Here is a 25,467-nt window from a genome sequence, read left to right as displayed (position 1 = left end):
CTCCACTGCTGCCTAACATCACCCCACACTTAATGGTCTAAGCAGCACCGATTATTTTATTAGCTCTCATGGTTTCTGTGAGTCAGAGATTCGGAAAGGGCTTAGCTCAAGGTTTCTGGTTTGGGATCCCTCATACAGTTGGCGCATGTTTGTGGCTGGAGCTGGAGCGGTGGGTGATGGCCCTGCATCTCTTTTTTTTGTCAACTCAGGGCTTCTCCTTGTGGTCTCTGTGGGCTAGTTTGGGCTTCCTCGCAACATGGCGGCTCTGAAGTAGCACACAGCCATCTCTCAATGGGAGTAACGTCAAGGAATCCGTGGGTGTACTTTAAAACTGCCACAGTGGATGAATGGTACCCTCTGATGTCAGACCCTCCTTAAAAAAGTATCTATCTTTCCTTCTGCTCCTTGCATTTGAGCTTCATTTCTCAGTAGTAATGTATTAGTAATGAAAGTTAAGATTTAGCCAGCCCCTGCAGTATACCAGACATCATGATAAGGCTTTACGAAAATATTAATATCTCATGTAATCCACACAACATGCTTTCTTCATGTGACAGATTAGAAAACTACAGCTAGGAAAGGTTACGTAATTATTTCAAGGTCTTGCAGCCAGGAAGAGGCAGAGCTTGGTTTAAACCCAGGCAGTTTGCTTCTGGGACTTGTTCTCTCATCAGCTGCTGAGCCCCAGTCCTTACTGTGTGCCTGGCAGGTGCCTCAGCTCTGAGGGTGTCAGGGTGACCAGTCACGACATGGGGGTCATCTTTCACCTCGGGAGCTATAGCAGCCCCATGAGAGTAATCATTCCTCAGTGGGTCTAAGCAAGGATCTGTCTGTTCTTTTAAAAGAAGTTGGATTGTTTTAAACTTCCTTCCAGAGTAGAGCTGCATTTGTTAGCTCAGTGGGGGTTTGGCATTTTGCTGGAGGCAGTATGTTTATAAAACTTGATACCTCTCACCTATATCTTCTGGGCCTCCAAAATGTAGCCGCTTAAAACATCAAGCATTTGTTATCTCATACAATTTCTGTAAAGCAGGAATCTGGGAGTAGCTTGCTTGGGGATTGTGGCTTGGAATCTTTAGTGGGGTTGCAGTTAACATGTCTGCCAGGGCTGCAGTCATCTGAAGGCTCGACTGGGGCTGAAGGCTCTGCTTCGAAAGTAGTTCACTGGCGTGGCTGGAGGCCTCAGTTCCTTAGGACTGCGTGAGTGTCCTCCTTACATAGCAGCTAGCCATCCCCAGAGTAAGCAATTTAAACAGAGAGGAAAGCAAAAGCCACAATGACTTTTATAACCTAACCTTGGATGTCACATACTGTTATGTCTGCTCAATTCTGTTGATCATACAGTCTGACCCTGATACAATGTAGGAGGAGGCTACACGGGGCATGAAAATCAGGTGGCAGGGATCTTTGGGGACAGTCTTGGAGGCCAGATACTACACTGTGCCCAGGGCAAGGGGCCATATCTCTGGCAGCCTCCTGTCTGTGCTTGCCCCAAAGTAGCCTTGTCTTGAATCCGCTTTGTAAGTTGTGCTCTCTTGTAAAATTTATTTTAGAAATTGTGCCATTGAGAACAACAACAAAGAAAGATGCAACCATCTTGTTTTAAAGAAGATGAAACTAAAGCAGAGAAAAATAAAGGGTCTTGCCTGTGGTTACAAAGTTGCTACTGCAGCCCAGGTGATGAGTGTAGTATCTCATCTCCTTCCTGTGTCTTCTGCCTTCTTGGATGGGGAGAGGTGAAAGGCAGTGTCAGCATCTGACAGAGCAGAGGGGAGTGAGCAGTTTTGAAAACTGTGCCTTCAGCGATGGGGAAATTCTATTTCCAACCTTACTTTGAAGGTGGAGGGAGGAGTGAGGGAAAAGGGAAAGAACCTAACGCCTGACTTGAGGAAATTTAGGGCTCAGACCTTAAATGTAGAACCTTCAGCTAACTATAAACTCTTTATAATAATAATTATTCTGATTAATAATGATGACTACTGGTACATACACAGTACTTACAAAGCACTGGGCTCTAAGCCCTTTACATGAGTCATCTCAGTTCATCTTTCCAACAACGAGTTGACACATTTATTATCCCTTCTTTATAGATGAGGAAACTGAGGTCCTGAGAGGTGGAGTTGTGTCTTGAAACATGGGGAAGAGCTGGATGTAGGTGAGGCGAAGGGCCAGGGCGTTCTAGATTGAAGGCACATTCCAAAAGCAAGAAAGCTTAGTGAGTCATCTGGCTTGCCATAGTACGATGCTCAGCTAACGTTTGTTGAATGACCGTGTGGACTTTTCAGATCAGGCCTCTCCTGCAGAGGCCCCACAGGTAGGGGTGTAACGCACGCCAACCATGCCATATCAGTATTGGGCTGTTTTTAGACAACCAACCTGCACCAGACGTGGGTCTGCCTGTATCCACAGGCAGTAGAACATCACTAGAAGGGCATTCTCTTGACCCACCCCCAAATCAGTCTCACTCCTTAATGTATTTCTGTATAAAATTTGGATTTCTGAGTCCTCAGTTGGGCAGGCCAGGAATATGCAGGATGGAAAATTCTGGATGGTTCCTTCATTCGTTGTCCATTTATTGGGCCTTGACTGTGGAGAAGGTGCTCAGAGCCACCCCTGGATGTTTGGTCCGTCCTGTTCTCACATGACGCCCTGTGACCCTTGTGCCTCTCCCTTCCCCCTCGAGCCCCTGCTTCCAGCGTCAGGAGGAACACCGACGTCTGCTTTCTGCAGGGCTTGAAACAATTTTGTCTTTGGGTCCATGGTTCAGTCTTTAGAGCAGACAAACATAGGTCAGTGGTTTCCCAGGAGAGTAAGTGGCAAACCTGGAGGTTTGTAAGATGATTTTAGATGGCACATTAGCAGTATGTATATTTTTATGTTAGTAGTTACCTATGTGTTTTATGGAGGCAGGTGACCATGCATTCAACAGCAGGACTCTGAACTCAGCTCCTCACTTGCCACTGACTGGCTGAGCCCTGGGACCTTGAGCAAGTCACTTCACTGTTCTATGTCTCACTGTCTTCATCTTGAATTCTGGAAAACCTTGGATGTTAGCAAAACTCTGTGCATAGAAATTGCAAAGCCCTCGTTTTACAGAGACAGTTGCTGAGGATCTGAGAGCTTAAATGACTTGCCCCAGATCACTCAGCGGGCAGAACTGGGGCCACTGTCCAGCTCTCCTGATTTCCAGGGCGTTGCTGTCTGTGCAGGCGAAGGCTGCACCCATTCTCATCCCTTTGCCCTTCTGCTCCCCCTGGAAGAGTAGTGAATTCCGAGGCCTTGGGAGTGTGGGGGTAGCTGGAAGAAGAATGTGGCCTTTCCTTGTCTTATCCAAGTGAAGGGAAGTAGCATTCTCTACTTGAGAGGAATTGGAAATAGATTCTTTGAACACCCTCGTACCTCTCAAAATAATCACAGCCAGCATCTGCTGAGTTTGTACTCTAGACATGCTTCAAAGTGCTTTAGATAGAGCAGTGGGTCTCGGAGAGTCTCCCTGGGCCTGCAGCGGCAGCACCTGGGCCCAGGCTCTTCCCGGGCCTTGCTCCAAACCTCCTGAAGCAGAAACTGGGGGCCCCAGACTCTGTTTGAACCAGCCCCTGGGTGACTCTGATGCACGATGGTGTTTGAGAGCCACTTTCTCGGTGTCCTCACAACTCCTTGAGGATTGTGCCCCCATTCGACAGATGAGAAAGTTAATCCGGAAGGATGTTGAGCAAGGTCCCACCGTGCTGTTTATCCACTCGTTAAACATTAGCAAGCATCGATACATTAGGTGCACTTTCTTGCACTGGCTTGTTTAATCCTCACACAGCCCAGTGGGGAGGCTGTTTTGATCTCCATTTCACAGATGAGGCCACTGAAGCCCAGGGACATTAGGGGACTCCTCCAAGGTCACACAGCTGCTTAGCTCTGCGGTTGCAGCTCAAACCAGGTCTGTGCACTCTTGCTGAGGGCTTTCTGTGCTACCCACCCTGCCTCTGACCCTCATGCTGCCTCTCTGTTCCCAGATGTGTGCTTCTCCCCAGCCACCTGGCAGCTTCTGTCCTCTGGGAGGCCTTGTCTGCCCCCACCCCTAAGACTGCAGCTGCAGTTCAGAATGTGGGCCGAGCCTGTCTTTCCACAGCACACATCATGCCCACTTCAGTGGTTTCCCCTCTTATTCCCTCAGTGTCCCTGACAGGAGACGCTTTAACTGAACTGCACCCCTGGGCAGAGTGCCCCGAAGGGAGCAGTGGGTAGGAGAAGCAGTGCTGCCAGGGCGTGGGCGACTTCTGCCAGGGCCACAGCTTTGCCTGCCATCCCTTAGTTTGGGCTGAATTTCTTTGGGGGCAATTGTTTTTCCCCCACGTCCCTATATGAAAAAATGCCCTCTGAAGATTTTTTCCTGTAGGGGGACAGAGCACAAAGAACTTTCTTTTTCAGGTTTTCATGGAGCCTGACAAGTTCCAAGTCATAAGTCCCAGCCGTCCCTGAATGTCCCGGGTGACAGGCTGTTCTGGTCTAGTCACTAAAAGGCCTTCTCCTCTGTGATGCTCTCCCTGCATCCTCTCGGTTGGGGTGGTACTGGCTCCTCTGGGATACAGGGATGCTGAGCCTGCTGTCGTAGGAGGAGCCTTCTCCGTTTCTGGTGGGGTTGCCTGGTTGTTTGTCGCTCTGTCTCTGCACTTGACCCTGTGGGACGGGGACTGTGTAATTTACCTGTGTTTCCTCCGAGCCAGCACAGTGCCTGGCACAACAGCAACTCCGAAAACATTGATGTCATGAATCCTTCCTGCAGGTTCTAAAATAGAGGTCATCACTGACCCAGTTCACAGCTCTAGCACTACGTTACCTCTTTGTTCAGGTGCAGCTTGCAGAGTTTCACAGTGTACTGGGCACCGTGCCAAGGATTAAAGGCAATGAGTGGAAGCCTTAAGGGTTTCTTTAGAAAGAGTTTTTGTGGTCCACGAGTCTTAAGAGCTTTGTAAATCTCCTGAAAACTTTGAGCAACTTCCAGTCCTGCAAGCTCCATTCATGATAAGTGCCCCATACAGGTGTCCCAATTTTTTACCTCTTACATTATTTTTATTGTAGTTTTTCTGTGTTTAGATGTGTTCAGATACACAGATAATTAGCATTGAGTTTATAGTTGCCTACAGTATTCAGTATAGTAACACACTGTATAGGGCTGTGCCTAGGAGCAATAGGCCATACCATATAGCCTAGGTGTGTAGTAGGCTGCCCCATCTAGGTGTGTGTAAATACATTCTGATACACAATGAAATCACCTAATGATGCATTTCTCAGAACGGAACCCCATTGACGTATGACTGTAATTTCAAGTATGGAGAGGAAAGCTTAGTGATGGGGCCAGTGGTCCCAGAATCTGAAATTCATACCCCGTCCTTTGGTGGGAGGAATGTCCTCTGAGTAGTCTTGACCATCTTTAATCTACCACACCAAGAAACTTAGAAACCTGGACTTCATAGCTTCAGTACCCAAAGTCATCATGACAAGACTGTTTTTGTGACCCCTGCTCTTTCAAGGAACATTTACCCCTGTTCCCTCCTCTTTCCACACCCCGCAACCCCTACCCCACTCCCGTGGTTCACTTCTGGACCACCCAAAACCCTTCCAAGAGCATATTCAGTGACACTCTGATTTTCTGCTTTCCTGGATAGCAGGGCCCTCCCGCTATGGCTCCAGATGATAAATTTATTCATGGTGGCAGGTGTATCCGATGAAACTAAAGAGATTGGAAAATTATGTAAAATGTTTGAGAATGTGCGCGCTTGTGCTTACATTTAATGGGCCCATTTAAAAAAGTCCCTGAACCCTGAAGCCAAGACAAAGTTTGATATCTGGGAGGCTGTATGTTTAAATATTTGTGATTCAGAAGAGCCTGATTCAGCATGTTCTTCCCCATCCTCATCCCCTTCCCGGTTATGTTTCCCATGTGCAGGCATTTTCCTATTCATTTCCGTCATGATTTAAATGGTGACGGTTGAATCCGCATTACAATCTTTCATCCTGAGTCTTTTGCACATATTATCCAGAGATAAGCAGAGGTGCCTTCCTTTTACAGGTGGAGAAATTAAGATATGCATAAACCCAGAGGGATCTGAGCTCTCCCCTCTTTCCCCCCCTCACCCCTTTTCTTCCTCCTAACGTAGGGTTTCCTAACAGTGGTACTCTTGTTCTTTGTGGTGGGGCTGTCTTGTGCACGGTAGCGTGGTTGGCAGCATCCCTGGCCTCTACCCACTAGATGCTGGTAGCATCATCCCCGCCAATCCCCACCAGCAGTGACCATCAAGAATGCCTCCAGACACAGACACATACCCTGAGGGTTGTTGGGGAGGGAGGTGAGTTGTCCCCTCTTGGCAACCACTGCCTTCCTGCAGAGTGTTGGAAGATCTTGAACACCAGAGATGGTGAATTAATTGGTCTGAGGTGGAGCTGGGGCACAGAGTATATTTTTAAAATCTTTTGAGTATTTCTGAACCCCCCAGTGTTAAGAATCTCTGTCCCCAGGTTTGAATTCCAGGTCTGTAAGCCCAAGTTTCCTGATCTGTGATACTGAAATGATAATGCCACCCAGTCTCATACAACTGTGAGACCCGAGTCTCATAATCCATGCAAAACATGAAGCACAGGGCCTGGAACGGAGTAATTTGCTCAGTACATATTAGCTCTTGTCGTGCTGCTTTTTCCTCTCTCGCATCTCCCCTCCTCTTTCTTGGTACCAGGTACAAGGGCAGAGGGGAGGCTGCGGCGCCCAGCCAGGGCTGGGGATCTGCATGTTGAGTGTGGTCGTGCGAGGGTGCTGAGGGCAACGGGAGGTGATGGTTCAGAGAGCAGCGGTGGTGGCTGCGTGGGGGTCCCGATAGACGGGGAAAGGGGCTTCCATGCAGGAAGAGGAGCAGGTGGAGTTGCTGTGAGCCTCTGAGAGTCCTGCAGGTGTGGAAAGCCCCTCGTTGTAGGATCTCTGAGAAAGACGAGGTTCTGGATGAAGTTGGGGGTCCAGCTTCTGCCACTGGGAGTAGGTGGGCAAGGTGGGGTGAAGGTCTCTGGAATTAAAGAAGCCGTGGATGTGGATTTGAAGCTGTGGGATGATTCATCCCTTACGGGTAAACTTCGCATCATGACGTCTGAAGGTGGGGTCGTGAAGAAGGCCTGGGACGCAGAGGTCATTGTCACAAAAGCCTGTATGGAAGTGACCAGGATATCAGAACTGCGTTTTGATGTGGCTGGGCAGGATAATGGCACAGGAAGCTGTGCCGTGGAAGCGAGGGCTGTGGGTAGTTCTGGAAAAGAGCAGCATCTCTCAAGTGCCCTCCCTTCAATCGAAGTGTTGGGTGCTGGAGGGAGCATCTTTGTTCCGCCATACCCTTCAGGACAGTACTCAGCTGGAATGCGTGTTAGGAGGCGGTTTCCATTCAAGGAAGGCTGCGCTTCGGTAGGAGGGACAAAATCGAGAAGTGCGAACCCTCCCTTCTTTGAGAGGCCGGATGACTCCCTGTCCGGGGTGTCTGGGCTGCCTTACAGCGGCACTTTCCGATCCCTGTCAAGTCGTGCCACCCATAGAGCATGGTAAGTGTGTGCGCGAGAGGAAGAGAGAAAAGTTACTGGCAGCCGGGGGCGGGGGGGTATAGCCACGCCTGAAGGTGCCAGCCCTGCCCTGCCCAGTAGCTTTGAGAGGGTGAAGAGAGGAGTGCCTTTGTCACCTGTAATGAGGCACAGCGCACCAAGGCAGCCTGATGAGGAAGCTGAGCCCTGGAAGATGTTTTTGCCGTGATCGGAGTGCAGCGTACCGGGCAGCGTATTCTGCTCTTGGCATTGTTCCACCATGCCACCACCTTGCAAGACACTTGTCACGGTGCTCATACTGCCGTGAGTCAGCTGACCTTGCAGCTCTCCCAGGGTCACCCTGGGCTGAAGGCTTCGTGTCTGAGGCCCATGCCCCCGACTGCTTAGACGAGGTGACCCGCGAGGTTCCCTTCGCTTCTGCTGTCTTCGGTTCGCTGAGTGCTATCCCAGATGGGGCGCGCAGGCGTTCATCGGTCCCTTCAGCCCCGTTATCGGGTTGGCCCTAACCCAAGACGTCTCGCGGGAACATGTCTCAAACTCTGCGAGCCATTGCTTCTCAGTGTGAGACCCTGGATTGTCAGTTCTTCCTCTCAGTGCACATTTCTTTCTTCTCTCTTTTACCAGTTGTCATTGTCTCCCAGCGTGGGGGCAGGGGACTCACCATTTGCCTATCTGAGCCAGTCACCATCTCTCTCGTCCCCAAAATGTAATTGAAAAGAGCCTTAATGGTTTCCAAATGATGATAGCTCCATAAACCGATTAAAAAGGCCTTAATAAAACCGTCTTGAGTTATTTCCCACAGCTGCAGACTGTGCCCTTTGTTTTCTAATGATCCCAACAAGAAATCAGTGCAATTTTTCTTTTTTGTGTGATCTGAAACATGAGGAAGGCCTTCTTCCATCTGACTGCTCACTCTGCTTTCCTTTCTCCCCAGACAATCCACGTGGCTATCGTCTGTGCCGGATACAATGCCAGCCGGGACGTCGTCACCCTGGTCAAATCCGTCCTGTTTCACAGGTAAGAACAACTTTTTGCTCTGCGGGCTGATGTCTGGCACTGACTGCCTGCCTGTCTCCTTGGGGAAGGGTTAAATTAGAGCAGAATTTTTCATAAGATCTTGGACTTCTAGCCTCTAAAATTGTGGGAAAATAAATTCCTATTGTTTAAACCACCCAGCCTGCAGTATTTTGTTACAGCAGCCCTGGCAAACTCTTGCAGTTGCTTACTGTAGTCCAACACGGCCTAGCCCATGGCTGGGCATTTCTGACTGTTCAAAAGTCCTGCCTCGCAGTAAACTGAAACTTCCCAAGCTACGGGTGCTGTCCAGTGGTCCTCGTGGCTGCCCGTGGAACCAGTCATACTGAGGGTTGGCTCCTCTTCCAGCTGGAAGTGACGATGCCTTTTGTCGTCATATCTTCTCCAAGTTAAGCTCTCGCCACTTCCTCCTACTTTCTTACGGGACTTTTTTTCTGTCCCCCCACTATGTTGATTGCCTCCAGACATACTCAGGGTAATGCCCAGCATTGAGTCCACAGTTCTGGCCAGTGCCCTGGCTCTATTCTCAGATTCTTACCACGGTTTGGATAAGCTTATGTGCAGCTGTAGCCAATAGGACAGACATGTGTTGGATGACCGAGTCAGGATCCAGGAGGCTTTCAATAGTCGGAACAGTCGTGAAAAGCTTAGAGTTCAGTTGAGCAGAGATCAGTGCCAAGTGCTACACCTGAATCCAACTGTCAGTGGCTTAAGCAGAGGTGGGAGGAAAGGTGGACACCCCAAGACCTAACAGCCCTGCAAGGAACTGGGATTCATCCTCACTCCCACCTTCCTCTCAGTCTCCCACCAGCCTGTCTGTAGTCAACGCCCCGCGATTCTCCCTCTTGGGTAGTTTTCACTTCCAGCCCTTTCTCTCTGTCCCCACTGTGACCGCTGCAGTTCAGATCTACCTGTTCTCTCCCCTACATGTGCCCTTCCTGCCTCCCTGGTTTTCACTCTTCAGATCCCTCCTTTCTAATTCAAGAACAACATTTCAGACAGGCAGATCTCATTTCTTAAAACCTTTCCATGCTTCTCCTTGCCAAGGGGTTACCGTGGCCCACGGACCACAGGGTCTGAGGTCGTCGTCCATAGGACTTCTCTCTCCTTTCTTTGCTCCGACTTCATGCTCCAGCAGCTCTGACCCGCTTGTGGCACCCCACCCTCTCCACAGTGTGTCCTGCCTGTCACGGCCCATCACGCGGCTCTATCTGCCCATTTCCTCCTCCTTTCTGCCTTCTCCCCACCCCGAAACTGGCAAATTCCTTTGTCCCCTTTAACACTTTGCGTAGGCTGCATTTCTAACAGGAAGCCCACCTGTAACCTTCAGTCTGGGTTGGGGCTTCTCATCTACAGCCTACAATACTCTGTTCATCTTTCTATGATTAGATTTAGTACATTATATTTTACTTACCTATTCATGATTTATTTTCTGTAGTAGAATGTGGGCCTTCTGGGTTGGAACCCATGCTGTATTTTTCTACATCCCTTATATCTTAGCAAAGTACCTGTCATGTATCATATACTCAATAAATGTTTACATGTTTAACAAGTCAATCTGGGGGAGTCCGTCAATAAAGAATCTGAGATATTTATTCAATCGGTTAACTAATACATCTAACCCAGACTTAGTTCAGTTTCAATTATGCCGTAATATAGCTGAGTGATTTTCAGAAGGTCATTTTGACTCTTTAGACTTTAGTTCCTATATTAGTTAGCTTTTGCTGTGAATCAATTCACCCCAAAACTTATTTGGTCTAAAACAACAATTTATTTATTAGCTTGTTTAATTATTGTTTAATAATAAACAATTTATTATGTAGCTTGTTTTTTTCTACTGAACTCACCTGTGTGTTCTGCTGCTGGCCCCTTATGTGCCTGGAGTGAGCTGGCAGGTGAGCCAGGCACAGACCCACTGCCCTCCTGGAGCAGGGAAGGGGACACGGGAGAAGCGAGCAGCAACCGAGTGTATCACAGTACCGGTTAGTGATGGGGCTGTCCGCTCTTCCTTGTGGCTCTGTCCAGTTGCAGTTGTGATGTCAGTCGTACGTTGAAGGAGGAAATGGAAATGCCAAATAAAGACTGGCCACATGGGGCTCCACCCAGTGTCTTCTGACTTGAGGTGGGAGACCTTTTCCACACCACCACAGCTTTTGTGTAGTGCCGAAGACACCGTTTGTCTCTGCAGCCTTCGTCTGCGACTTGAAACCAGGCATCTTGTAGGCCAGGCATTGAGTTAGCTGAGTGGTTCTCAGCCTTTTATGTATGCACTCCTTGCCTCCATTAAAGAACTCAGGTCCCTCCCTGATAGAAACAAAAAGCCTTCTTTTTAGAAAGGGGTAATTGCATGATTATAAATACTCAATTATGCTATTTTTCAGTTATGGCGAATTTTGAGGTCATAAAAACTTCTGGTGTTGTTACGTATAAATTTTATTCCTGTTGCTTTAGCTACAAATCAAATAAGGTAATAGTTGTTGAAATTGTAAGAATCCTATTGAGTATAAACTTTTACTCCTACAGTAACTGTGCTGCAGCACAAAGATGTTAAATTTAAAAATAGCAATAATATTCTTATCAGCTGCTGATGGCGTGCCATACTTTCACGGAGCCATGGGGATTTGAGAAGAAAGCAAAGTCTTAACATGTGTAATGTAAATTCTTCTTCCCATGTCAATGACTGCTTGATCGTCTTGGACCAAAGACCACTAACCTCCCTCCCATCCCTGAAATTATGCAAATGGAATGATTCTGCGAATTGATACACTGGTGATAACAAGTTGAGATTATCAAGACCAAAGGACTTTTGAACGACTTTCAGCTTAGAAAGTCCAGCTATAAATAGCTTCAGTGCCTCCCAGGCACATCAGAGGAATTAACTAATATTAATACATGATTATAAAATACTTTGACAAATGAAATATCTTTCTGATGTTAATAATAATATAATAATAGTGGTGTAGGATGCTTCTTTCAGATTTCATTGTTAATTACAGTAATTACATTTATTTTCCAGACAAAATTTTTATGTAAGGCTTACTGTGTGACATCAAATCAATTTCACATCTGCCATATGCTTGGTGACAATGAGTGTAGTATATTTCAAAAGACAGTAAAAGAGTGTTACAGGCATTCTTATACACTGATGCCAGCGCTGAAAATTGCTGTAACATGCTGGAAAGAAATTTCACAGGATGTGCCAAAGACCTTAACGCTGTGTGACTGATTTAGGGATGCTATCGTAAAAAGACGACTCTGACTATAGAAATACCTTTTAGGAAATATTGCTTATAATTATAAAATTGGGTAATACTTAAAATAAGAACGAATGACTAGACATCCTCTTATAGTAAGCCATGTACTCTGTTGCTTTTAGAAAGTATGTCATAGCATGGAGCAATGCTTATGGTATAAAATATGTGAAAATATTAAAACAGAATGCGTAATTTGTATTTCAGTATATAAACACATGCAGGCATGTATGTCACATGTACACATACAAGGTCAAAATTCAGGGGACGAAAGACTAGCAAAGAATACATAAAAAATAGAACTTTTACATATTGTGTTTGGGTGGTAGAAATAAAGGTGATCTTGTTTTATTTTTCAAAGAATATTTTTTGTTATTATGCAGCCTCTATGGGGAAGAAAAAAGGTGGATGACAAAGATATATGTAAAGTATGTGTGATAAAAATTTATTTAGTACCTAGTAGAAAATAGTACAATATATGTCTGTGTTACCTAGGTGGCAGGATATTCAGAGAAAAGTTTGGGGAATGTCTATAACTCCAATCTCATTTGCAAAGAAACTGGGCGATATTACTTCTCTCCAAGGAAACCAAGCTCTTAGGAAGCAGAGAAAAGAAATATTTATTTAGTAACTAAGTGTTTACCTCCTGGGCAGAGAGGTGGATCAGCTTGTAAAAATTTAATATTTGTTTGCTAGGATGATCTACACTCTATAGCCCTGTTGGCAGGAGGAAGCCGGTTTATTTCCCTTACTTTGCATATCAAGTAGTTTTTGTTTTTTTTAAAACTTCACTTGTGCTCCTGAAGAACATGGAGGATAAAAGAGACTATTTGTGCCTCTAGTTGTCTTCCTGCTTATTCAGGCTTAAAGTCGTCATGGAAGCAGTGTCCAGGCTGTGAAGGAGGACCATAGGCTTGGAATAAAATGAAGCAGGAGACCCAGGTTCCGGTTCTGCTCGTGTCACACGTGAGCTGGGTGACCCTAGGGCAAGTCACCGTAGGTCTTGGAGCTTCAGTGCGTTCCCCAACCTGCCACAGAGCCCCGGTTTGCATATGGAAAGATACACCGTATGTTAAACTCTTCTGTGTTTTATTCGTTTAACAAATTCTAACGCAGTTCTCACTCTGCATCGGGCTCTGTTCCAAGCGTTGCACTGATTCCTCTTTGATGCATTGATTAGTGCATTGATTCCTCATGTGCCTTCATGAGATGGGCACAGTTATTGTCACCATTATGCAGACAAGTGAGACTGAGGACCAAGGTGTCAGTCATGGCTCAAAGTCACACAGAGAGGATGGGCAGAGCTGGGTTTGAACCCAGTCACTCTAGCTTCAGAGTCTGAGCTCTTCACCAGAAAGAAGTTGCCATTTTCTGTATCATTATTTTTATTTTTAGTTTTGTTCATCATTTTGGGTGACAGTGTAGACACTGTTGTCATTACTGTGTTCTCCATAATCATTCTCATTCCCCAGGTATGAATTTTTGTGGTGCTGAGTATCGAATAAATAAAGATTGGAAAGGACTGGGCATCAGTGTTCCTAGTAAGACTTAAGAAAATAGCATGGGCAGGTAATGTCTTGGAATAGGTAAGAGATCTGTGCTATTTGGTCCTGCCCATAAATGTGAAACCAAAGAGAACTTATTTTCATAGTTCAGATGCTAAGCTTCACATGGGTTACAACATCCTGGTACAGTAGATGCTATTATCCCCACAAATGGATGAAGATACTAAGGCTCAGAGAGGTTAGATAGCTTGTCAAGGTCACAGACGAGTAAATATCCAACCTTGGCTCTGCCAACACCTAGAATCCATGCTGCTTTTATTGCACCACGAGGCCTTTTGATTTTCCTGGAAGTTCCTCTGTTCTTCTCCCTTGGAGAGCTTTTCTGACATAATACGGACTTTTCCTTGAGTCGTCTCATATTATCAAAGCCACTTGGCCTCTCTCAAACCAAAGACTCACTCTGAAAAACTCTCATTGTAGCTGCTATGATTTCCCGAAATGAGTTCTGTTACATCTCTTTAAGTGTAACAGATTCACTGAGCATTCAAGTTACCATCACAGACTCTCTCTTTTCCTAAAATTGCTGTTGCATTGTAAACTTAATAATTAGAGATGATTTCAGCTCAGATGTCCTTGTATATTTTAATAAAAACAGACCCCAGATTGCCTTGTAGGGGATGTGGCACATTCTTGACAACATAAGAAAGGAAAGGCAGGAAGAAAGCAATGGTTTAATCATCTTTGCCTCTTTGTGGTACTGTATTTATTGCATCCCAGCCTGGAAGAAGGCAGCGGTCAAGGAAACCAGAGGCAGCAGGGGCTTTGCTCGTTAGGAGTGAAGTCTGCAGCTCCGCTGAAGAGGAAGCATGTACTCGCTTCCTTCGTAGGTGTAGAAGTGCCGTCTGGTCTGTCTGTGGGACGCAGTTGATGTCTGCAGCAATATCTGTGTGGCACTAATGCAGGCAAGCTATGTGGGACTCGCTCTGTATTGAGATGTGGACCCAAGCTGGCCTGTCCAGGCAGAAGCCTTTTCTCTCAGGCCTCAGGCAATGCTCGCAAAATGTATTTATAATCGGCAACTGGCATCAAAGACTATTTTAGATGTTATACCAATATAAAACTAAATAGCTTTGAATCATATATTGAGAAAATGATTCCTCTGAATGAGTTCTTATTATCTTCAGTTGGTGAAATTCACTTTGGTGTAAATATGTCCTTCACATCTGTCTAGCTCTTGCTAATCTTCCTTTGAACAAAGGAGGGCAGGATATAGACTCGTAGTCTTTGGCTGATTTTGGAATTTGCAGGGTTCTATCGTTAAAACTATTTCTTACCTTCCTGAGTTAGGAACCAAATGTGACATAAGACTCAGAAGTCGCACATGTAAGGGATGAAGTAACCTTCCTCATTGCGGTTAGTCTGGAGCTGCAGATTGTTCTTGCAACAGTGGCTACAGATCAGGGTATCTCTTATGCATGTCTTGGACTTACCTCCCAGTCGGAGGCCAAACTGGACAGCTGCAGGCCTTCCTCTGTGGGCAGACCATGTACTGGTCAGCACGGTGCCCGGAGGAAGGAAGCCCAGAAGCAGCTGAGCAGAGCAGGCCCCTCCCTCTCCCAAACTCATGGGTCAGACCATCATCCCAGATCTCAGACAGTCAGGTAGATATTGGAATGTAATTCATATACCATAAATCCTACTCTTTAATAAAATGTGTCCACTTTAGTGGCTTTTAGTAAATTCATAGCATTGTGCAACCGTCACCACCGTCTAATACCAAGACTATTTTCGTCACCTCACAAGGAAACCCCCATACCCAGAGATGCTCATTTCCTGCTCCCCCATCCCATCCCAACCGCTAATCTACTCTGTCTCTATGGATTTGCCTATTCTGGCATTTCATGTAAGTGGAATCATGTACCGTTTAGTCTTTTCGACAAGCTTCTTTCACTTGGCGTGGTGTTTTCAAGGTTCATCCACGACGCAGTGTGGGTCACACTCCATTCCTTGCATTAACCAGAATGGTCCACCGTGTGGATATTCCAGTGTGTTCATCCGTCCATCAGTGGGTGGCCACTTCAGTTTTTTCACTCTTTGACTATTATGAATAATTGTGCTAAGAATGTGTATTTTTTTTGTGTACATCTGTTTTCATATATTTTTGTATATAACGAGTTTATATATGCTTAATTTTTGTAGAAACTGCCAACCTGTTTCCCAAAGCAGCTGTACCATTTTGCAGTTTCACCCATAACAACTGAAGGTTCCAATATCTCCAAATTCTTGTCAATGCTTGTTATTGTCTATCTTTTTCATTTTAGCCACCCTAGTGGGTATGAAAAGGCAGCTCATTGTGGTTTTGATTTACATTTCCCTAACAATTAATGAGGTTGATCATCTTTTGATGTGCTTATTGACCGTTCTCTTCTTTCAGAATTCACTATTCAAGTCCTTTGCTCAATTTTTAGTTGACTGACTGACTTTTCTTTTTATTATTTGAACTGTAAAGGATCTTTGTATATGGTGGATACAAGTCCCTTATTGGCTGTATGCCTGCAAATATTGGCTCCTTCTTTTGGAGTTCTTTTTCACTTTATTGATGATGTTCTATGAAGCATGAAAGTCTGTCTTTCTTTTTTTTTTTTTTTTGTCTTAACACTTATTTTGTATGGTTGTGGAGGCTGAAGATCAGAGTACCAGCATGGTGAGGTTCTGCTGGTCCCTCTTCCTGGGTTGCAGTTGGCCATCTTCTAGCTTTGTCTTTAGATGGGAGAGAGCAGAATGGGACAAAATGGCATTTGTTTGTTTGTTTTTTATTTCAATGAAGTCTAGTTTATCTATTTTTTGTTAATTGTTTGTGCTTTAGATGTCACATCTGAGAAACAATGACCTAACTCTGTGTTAAAAGATTTTCTCCTACATTTTCTTCAAAGCACCTCTGTATCCAGGTGATTGTGTCAAACTGTGAGGGCATTTGGTTCTCTTTGGTAATTATTCACTTGTTCATTTATTCATTCCTTCATTGAACAATTACTGGGTGGTTATGTCTGTAAGGAACTGTGAAAAAAATCTGGGGGTAAAATTATTAACAAAGTAAACTCACCATGCTAAGACTAGCAGGGAACAGAGAAGTGAATAGTCAGTAGATTACTGCAAAAAGCTAAGTGAATTTAGTGGGGGCCTCTAAGGGCATCTGACCCAGGGGAGTGGCTTCCTCTGAGCCGTGGTATCTAACTGGAGAACAGAAGGCTAGAAGCAGTCAGTGGGGTGAAGAATAGATGATCCAGGAAGAGTGTCAGCCTAAACACAAGCCTGTGGGAGAACAGGGCTCAGCCCTGGAACTGACTGCACGCAGGGCCAGACGCCTCGTAAGCCTGGGGTTGGAGAGAATAAACAAGACAGGAGGTACTTTGTGAAACTGGAAAAATTCTACCCTAGACAGGTGACAGTGTCACAGGGGTCAGAGACAGACCTGCAGGTGAACATGGAGATTTCTAGTGCCAGTAAGTGCTAGAAAGAAACCAAACAGGGCAATGGAATGGAGAGTGATGGCGGTGGGCAGGTGGAGGGGAGAGGGGGCTACTTTGGATGGGCTGGCCATGGAAGCCCTCCGTAGGAAGGTGACCCTTGAGTTTATTCCCGCAGGAGGAGCAGGAGCTGGTCACATGCAGAATTTGGGAAGAAAATGGCTGGCGTGCAGGGTTTGAGGAAGAAGTGGGAAGACATGAGATTTGAGAGGCGGGCAGGGTGAGATCATTGAAGGTCCTGCTAGCTCCATGGGGAAGCCTGAGCCTTATACACTGTACAATGAGCAGAGGATCGTGTGCTCGTGTTACAGAGAGCGCAGGGCTTAGAGTATGGAGGATATCCTGGGAGGAGCAAAAGAGGGAGAAAAAGAGTGAATATATTCGTGAGATAGCACCAAAGGTTGAGTAGGATAACAATCGCTAACATTTACTAAGTCCTTACAACCTGCTGTTCACCGTTCTAAGTGCTTCATATGTTTTAGCTCAATGAATCTGACAATCACTCTAAGGTAGGAGCTATTATTATCAAGCCCATTTTAAAGATTTGGAAACTGAGACTCAGAAGCAAAGAAGCTTGCCTAGGGTCCAACATTGGCTCATGGCAGAACCAAGATAAGGAGCCAGGCAGTTTTACTTCTGGAACCTGGGTCCTAACCATTAGGTGAAGCTGCCTCTGAGGACTTGCGGTTGATTGGATGTGTGGGATACAGGCAGGGAAGGAGCCCAGGTGTGCCCCATTTCTAGCTTGTGAGGCTGGGTGAATGGTGCACCTTTAACCCAGGCATGAAATTCAGAAGGAAGAACATGTTAGGGGCCAAGAGAGGGCAAAATGATTTCCGTTTTAAAAATTAATTGAGGCTTTCCTCGATGCAGTCATTTAGGGTAAATTCGAGCCTCTGCTTACTGTGTCGAGCTGTGCTTTGGGGGCTGGGACACAGCAGTGAATGGCAGACCCAGTCTCTGTCCCTACGGAGCTTACATTGTAGAGGAGAGACAGGTATTAAAACAAATACTCCAGAAATAATTAGAAACGTGTGTGTCAGGAGCATTGTAATTGGGCCTCCTTGATTCCCAGGGACCTGTGGGATATGAAAGTGGGCCCGTCTGGTTGGCAGCCGGATTTACAAGTTAAAGCTCAGGGGAAACATTCCGGCTTACACAGAGGATCTGAGAGAAGGCATCTGGGCGGTGTTTCCAGGTGCTTGCACTGTGGCGTGGTGGATCTAAAAGGAGAAGGCCTCCGACAGGAGCTACGTTCTTGTGATGGTCCCAGATTCTCACGATGGTACCCAAAGTGGGACATTAGTGGAACCCCTCTGAGCATGTACCTGACAGGAGTGAGACACCAGCTGCTGCTGCTGGTTTCCCTGCCTTTGATTGCTGAGACAGTGTCCGCAAATGCCGGGCCTCAGTGGTCACCTGGGCTGGGGCGCGGTACGTCCGAAGTAAGCTCGTGAGGTGTACCAACCTGTTTGACAGTGCAGACACCCGGTATTGCCCTAAAGATGGGGTTAAGTTTCTTTGTGCATTTCCTCTCCCTTCTGGAGAGATTCTTTAAATAGCCCCGAGGAAGAGGAGCCTTGGAGAAGGAAGCGCCATCTGAATGTTTGCAGCGTTTTCCTCTAAGAGCCTGCTCCTCTTACCCCACGCTGCTCTAACTACTGCTCTGCAACAAGGTTATAACTTCTTGGAGTTATAACTTCGATCTGCTGCCTGCTGAGCCTCCAAACCTTGTCTGGCTCTTTCTCTTAGAGAATGAATCATGGAAACTTGCTAGATTCTCCACTACCAAGAAGCAGTCCCCTTTGCCCTCACACCCCTGTAGCTTTTGTGCTGCCCCTTGCAGAGTCATCCTGTATGGTTGTGCAGGTTTTGCACCAGGCAACTCTAAAAGCGTCCTGCATGTTTGTGTCTAAGTCTGTGCAGATGGCTCCCTGGGAGGTGGGCTGTTCCCAAGCTCTGCAGCTGTGTGTGGCAGCCCAGCATAGTGGCACACCCATGTTCTAATGTGTGTGTGTGTGGGGGGGGGTTTGTTTTTTTTTTTAACCTCCGCCAGACTGTAAGCTGCCTGAAGAAAGCACCCTTAGCTCATTCATCGCCTGTGTCTCTGTTGGGCCTTACGTGTAGTTACTGCTTAAGAACTCCCTGTTGGACATTTATTCATTCAAACCATTTTTTTTCCTGTCGATGGAGGTACTAATTAGAAATATTTTATTGAAAAGTTGATGCGAAAATTGTAGTCTCTTAAGTTAATATTGGTAGTAGTTAACATTCATGGAAACAGACCACGTATCACGTGGGCTACCTGAGACCAAGGTGGATAACGATGAGCTGAAAGCTGTAGTGGAAATGAATCCATCTCAACCTATGCGTGAATTAGTAGCAAGGTTTGACGTTACTATTCCAACAATGTTGGACCATTTGAAACAAACCAGCAAGGTAAGGAAGCTGGATAGATGGGTTCCGCATGAATTAAACGAGCATCAGAAATCATCTGGAAGCTTGCCTTTCTTTGCTGTCATGACATAAAGGTGAACCATTTCTATACCGTATTGTTACGTGTGATGAAAAATGGATTCTTTTTGACAATCACAAGCATTTGGCACAATGGTTGGATAAAGATGAAGTGTGGAAACATAGTCCAAAACTGAATAATCATCAAAAAAAGCTGAGGGTGGCTGTCTAGTGATCCAGCGCTGGTATTCTCCACTATAGCTTCATGAAATCTGGTCAGTCAATTACAGCAGGTGTCTGCTGCAACCAGTCGGATGAAACGATGGCAATGCTTGCAGTTAAGCAGCAGAGATTGGTCAGTAGAGACAGGCCAATCCTCTTGCAAGACAGTGCTCGACTACGTCACACAAACAACACTGCTCAAACTACAGAGGCTGGACTTGGAAACTCTCTGTCATCCACTGTATTCACCAGACCTTGCACCAACTGACTACCACTTCTTCCAGGCTTGGGACGACTTCTTGCACACACCTTTTGTGATTTCTTCACCATTCACTCTCTAGGCTTCTTTGCTGTTGGCATAAACAAGCTACCCTTAGGATGGCAAAACTGTGCCGATAGTTTAGGCGCTTACTTGGATTAATTGTACTGCTTCTTGTTTGAGATATAATCTACGCTTTTGATTCGAAATCGAACATTTCACATTTAATGTCCTAATGCTTTCCTAAGCACTTTATGTGTATCATCTCACTTTATCCTCACAATTGCCCCAGGCAATATTACTTTCCACATTGTTCCTGTTTTGAAGCTGAGGAGATTGAGGCCTAGGGAGATAATGGGACTTACTTAAGGTGACTCAGTCAGTACTGCAGCCAGGGTTCCAACTTAGACATTCTAGAACAGAGCCCGGACTCTGAACAGTTGATGTAGAACACACCATCAGCTGTCTTACCTTCTTATGGTGGTGATCACGGTGACGTAGAAGGGCGAGGGGTGTTGGCTTTCTTTTTCTGTTGTGGGGGTCTTTACTGGGTGCCCAGTATTTGCCAGGCTCATTCATCCAGCAGCATCGCTGGCTTTGCAACCCCAACCTTAAACTTGATGTGCCCGATCCCAAACTCATCATCGTCCTCCAATGTGCCTTTCTTGACATGTGCCCTGTCCTGAAGACATTGCCACCAACCCAGGAACCTCAGTGTCACGCTCTGCTTCTCCCTCTCCCTTTTTTCCCATATCTAAGATCTGTTCTCCTGCAGTCCCTCTGGATTGAGCTTCTTTGTTGCTCTTCCTTTGGACACCGTCTTAATCAGATCCGTATTTCATGTCCACCTAGTCTAATCTCCTGCATGACACATCCACATCTGTGCCCCTTACCTGTCCACAATCCAGCAACCCATCTCTCCATCAAATTCATTTAGTAAATTCCTCTGCATCCCAGGCCCTGAGCTGTGGACCATGGGGCTGTGTTTGAACACACCTGACATGAGCCTTGGCCTCACTGAGCTCAGTCAAGTGGGGATGCAGACATGTCGACAGGCAGTCACTACAGAAGGATGGATAAATGGGTAGTGCTGAGGTAACTGTCAGTAGGGAAAGGATTCTAGGAGCAACTGACGTCAGCCCTAAAGCAGGCTGAGAGATACCCAAAGGCTAAACGGGGAGGGTGAAAGAAGGGTGGCAAGACTGGGCTCCGAGAGAGCAGGGATGGTGTGGCTGGGTCTCATTCCCCACTGTGTCCCCAGCATCCAGCTCATCACCTGGCAGACAGATGTGCGCAGTAAGGATTTATTGAATGGGCAACTATGAGAGGGTTTCCTGCAGATACACCAAATATGCACAGGCCGGGGCTGGAGAAAGAGAGCACAGGGGCCGTGGGAGACTGAGGGACAGTCAGTGTGTCTGGAACACAGGACAAGGCTAGGGAGCCGCTGCATGGGAGGCTGAGGGCCGAGAGGCAGGTCCTGTGCACCCCACGCCTGGCTCAAGTCCATGCTGTTTAATAGACGTTCACCGCACTGCCTGCTGTGCACACCATCTCCCTCCTCTGCTGCAGCCCTGGAGTCCTGCTAAGCACCTCGCTCCCTAGGGACGTAGGTCCCTGCCACACTCCTGGTACCCTGGTCCCTGCTGCTCTCCTGGATCGCAGATTACGTCCCCATCCTCTCTTCCTCCTTCTCCTGTCCAAGTCATGCTTATCGTTTAGGGCGCTGCTTCCCTCTTCTCTTACACATCGTCCTGACCCCGTCAGAGTTAGCCCTGCTTTTTCTTTGCTCCCACAGAATTGTGTTCTTTTGTGGTTATCACAGTCTTCTCCCGTTTGTGTTTAACTGTGGTTTGTCTGTCTCTCTGAACACTGTGAGCTCCTTGAGGTCAGGCGGGCCAGGCTGTTCTCATTTTGGGATTTCCAACAATGCTTTATTTCTAGTAGGTGCTCGTTCGTGGTACTGCAATTCATGTTATTTTTGGTAGCACAGTAGTATTTGTGATACGAGTTCTTGACTGGCCTGTTGCCTTGTGCCTGGCAGTTCCTCAATGAGGCATATCTGCCATTTATTCTCCTCCTATGTTTATTTTTGATATGTCGAATGTTGCACTTATTATCTTACTTAATCAACACAATGGCCTTTGGAGAAGGTCATTCTACACGTTTTACAAATTAAGAAACACCAGTGCAGAGTGTAAGGGGTAGTTTGGCGTCCCACATATCAGTATCAGAAGTGGGTTTTGAACCCGTTTCCATTTGATTCCAGGAGCTTTGCCCTGTGTCATGCTCTCGTGTATTTTGGGTGCTGCCTCAGTAAGGGCTGGTTGACTGTGGTTGAATGAGTAAAAGCTGCAGATGTACTGAAAGTGGGGACAAGCTGATACTCGGTGATGGGAGCTCCAGAAGACTCCCTCTTTAAAGGCTGGTTTTGTTTCGGAGAAGAACAAGCAGAAAACAGAACTTACTGGTGTGCCGTGGAAGAGGTGTCTTGCCAGCTGCCTACAGCCGGTCTGTGATAAAGGACTTTGCCCTCTGACGATGTCTTTCTGCATCAATACCGATACATGCAGGTGGCAGATGCAAAGGTTGGCTACATGGTTACACGTGCTTTACTTAAGACTTAGAAACACAGATATCCTGTTAACAAGCATGGTAGTTGGCTTGAATTGGGTGTCACCGGCGATTTTCCCCTCTCTGGGGCGTGGCTGTCACCTTGCCGAATTGCTGAGGTCGGGCGAGATGTCTTCTCTGCGTTCCAGCTCCGACACCCTCACCAGTAGGCACTGGTTTGGTAACATGCCCGACTTCCACGGTTTCTGTTAGAGACCAGCCCTGCCGTAGGGGCTGGCGAAGTGTGTTGCAGCTGGAGCCACAAGCCCTAACTCTGCCTCTCTCTCTTCTTCCATTCGCTCCCCACAGGCGGAACCCTCTGCACTTCCACCTCGTCGCTGACTCCATCGCGGAGCAAATCCTGGCCACGCTCTTCCGGACCTGGATGGTGCCCGCCGTGCGCGTGGACTTCTACAATGCGGACGAGCTCAAGGTACAGGGCAGAGGCGCCTCCCTGATCCCCTCTAGCTGGAAGCTTTTCTCGCTTGTGGTTCAGTAGACCGTAGTAATGACAGAAATCTCAGCTCCTAACTGAAAATGTCCGGGGTGTAATGAGGTTGTTTGCCACCTGGATCTGATTTTATTATTAAAAGCGTTAGTTTAACCACTCCGTTAGCACAGAATCCACAGTGATCTATGCAATTCTGGCCGCCAGGACTTTCCGTAGAAGCTGGAGGCTGTTGGCCCCATATATGATCTGAAAATGGTCTGTGATAGCTCCTGTCTAGAGCAGTCTGTCACCCAGAGAGGTAAATGCTGAACTTGGGTTTGGATTTGTGTATTGTTATTTACTGGTCATAAGACACAAAGTCAATCACCTACCTATGCTGGACCTGCTTTCTCATCAGTAGAAAGGTAATTATAATTAATACCAACCTTCTGGGGACATGAAGAGGCTCAAATGAGAGAAATATATGTGAATGTGCTTTAAAAAGATTATGCTGAATAAATATGAAGGGTTATGTTGGGTTGGAGGGTTTCAACCAAATGAAACCCATTTGGTCATCTCCCTCGTAGCACCAGCTCACTCGCATCCTGATTAAGATTCACAGTCTGGTTAAGAAGTCTCATATATTCTGGCTCTTGATTCTACTTGTAGTCTCATCACTTATCATTCCTGCAAATTTCCCATATTACTTTAAGTGGTAGAGAGCCTCTCATTCTCTTTGTCCTCTCCTCTATACTTGAGGCTTAGCTTATGCTGTTCCTCCCATCTGATATGCCCTTCCCCACTGTCTTGTCACAACTCCTGCTCATCCTTCAGAACTCTCAGCTGCATTCTCCCTCCTCTTAGAAACTTCCCTGCCTTCTCCAGGAAAAAGGAAGAAATTCTCTATTCACTTGTCTAGCACCTGGACCCTTTGTAGTAGGGTGGGGAGAGAGGAAACATTTATCATTCTTTTATGTGTTTCTGGTGCATAGCAAATACCTCATCATGCTTGTGGATTTAACGAATTGGTATTAGAGGAGTATGTAACTTTGCAGAAATATGTTGCTGCTCTGTCTCCCATCACCTTGGGAAGGACTAAACTCCTAGGCGTGAGGCTGATTCTGACAAATTGCTTGTTCCAAACCTCATAAGGCCATTATCTTTTCATTTTAGAGCCATAACGTTTTAAATAGATCACTGAGATGCGGGCCAGAGTTTCTGATTTTCACGTACTTCAGGCTCTGAGGTTGATCGAGACGTTCAGAATTTAGCATTTGGGGATTGTCGTGCTAATTTGCGTGCCATTCCAATCTATTCTGAGCTAAAATTGATTAACACTCTTAAAAAGGGAAAAACAAAATTTAGCAAATTGCTGTGCTAATTAAGGTGAAAGCAAGCCACTCTGTCTCCCAGGGTCTTAGCGCCAACACCGTGGGGAGACAGCAACAGGGAAGGAGGAGCCGCAGCTGGCACAACTTCTGCCTCTGCGTCCATTGCGCGCCTTTCTTTCGACAGCCTGCGCCATGTCCCGTGCAAGCCGGCACCCGCTACTGTTTAAGAAAACACTGGTTAAAAAAAAGAAAAACAAGTTCAAATCCTGGTTTACCACTGAAGCACTAGCTAGCTGGTTCTGAGCTGTGGCTCTTTCATTTGTTAGTTGGGTGGGGACGGCCACTAAGGATGGGGTGGAAAGAGATAACCCAGCTTCGGGAACATGGCAAGGTCTTGAAAATGCTTCACTCCAATTTGCAGCCAGGGCCAGAATGATATAAAATGCTCTTGGTGGTGTCACCTGTTGTGAGATCCTTTGAGAGTTGGGAAGTTGAAGGAGTAAGGCACCTGGGGCTGGAATCTGCTCCCGGGAGCCCCAGGGTGTCCACGGGGTCTTGGTTGAAAGGGGACAGGAGGGGATACACTGGTGCTCTGATTCTCTCGTGCCACCTTAATGCGGGTAGACCAGTTGTCCGTTATTTTACATCCTGGACTTTTATCCATTTGAAGTGAAACCTCCATGGCTTGAAAAATAATGATTTTTAAAGAATGCTATCTGATGTGTTCAAAAGGATATTGTCCTCCAAGGCTTGTCCTCTAACCAGACCTCTGCTACTGTTGACTCCACGGAAGGTCCCTAACACCTGCATTTTATTTCCCCACCAGTCGAGCGCTTCTCTTGCGCATGTTCCTCAATCCCATGAGACTGTTTTCAGAACCCAGTAGGACAGCAAGTATGAAACCATTTTATAAACATGGTTTTTGCATATGATGACAATAGTAATAATTTGTGCAAAATCCAGCTGAACAAACCCAAAGCCACGATCTGCCCACTCCTCCCATGCTGATCCCCCCTGGCTATGGCACTACCGTCTACTTAGTCACTGGTCCACAACTGAGAGCTTGGCTTTAACATGTCCCTTTTCCTCAGCCCAGATCTAACCACACTGCGTCCTAGCTTGGCTTCTCCTCCCCTGCACCTAGTTCAAGCTTTTGTGATCTTTCCCAGCATAGTGGCATTTTTTTTTTCCAGACTAGTCTCTTCCCATCTGCTCTGCTCACCTCTCCTCCCCCAAATCTATTCTCGGTCTTTAGCAAGAGTCAGCTTTCCAAG

The 25,467-nt window shown here is 46.5% G+C and overlaps 1 protein-coding gene across 1 annotated transcript in view; it reads left to right on the top strand.

Annotated features, from left to right (window-relative positions):
* Nucleotides 1-25,467, top strand: part of LOC105810673 (glycosyltransferase-like protein LARGE1) — a 287,436-nt gene that overhangs the window by 222,912 nt on the left and 39,057 nt on the right. The window contains exons 5-6 of the mRNA XM_012644703.1: nucleotides 8,501-8,583; nucleotides 22,742-22,865. Of these exons, the coding sequence (XP_012500157.1) occupies nucleotides 8,501-8,583; nucleotides 22,742-22,865 (207 nt within the window). The remainder of the gene's footprint in view (nucleotides 1-8,500; nucleotides 8,584-22,741; nucleotides 22,866-25,467) is intronic.

The sequence above is a fragment of the Propithecus coquereli genome, unplaced genomic scaffold (genome assembly GCF_000956105.1).
Source record: "Propithecus coquereli isolate 6110/MARCELLA unplaced genomic scaffold, Pcoq_1.0 Scaffold218, whole genome shotgun sequence".
NCBI lineage: Eukaryota > Metazoa > Chordata > Mammalia > Primates > Indriidae > Propithecus > Propithecus coquereli.
The sequence above is the reverse complement of the archived record's forward strand: the minus strand, read 5'-3'. Positions and strand labels throughout refer to the sequence as shown.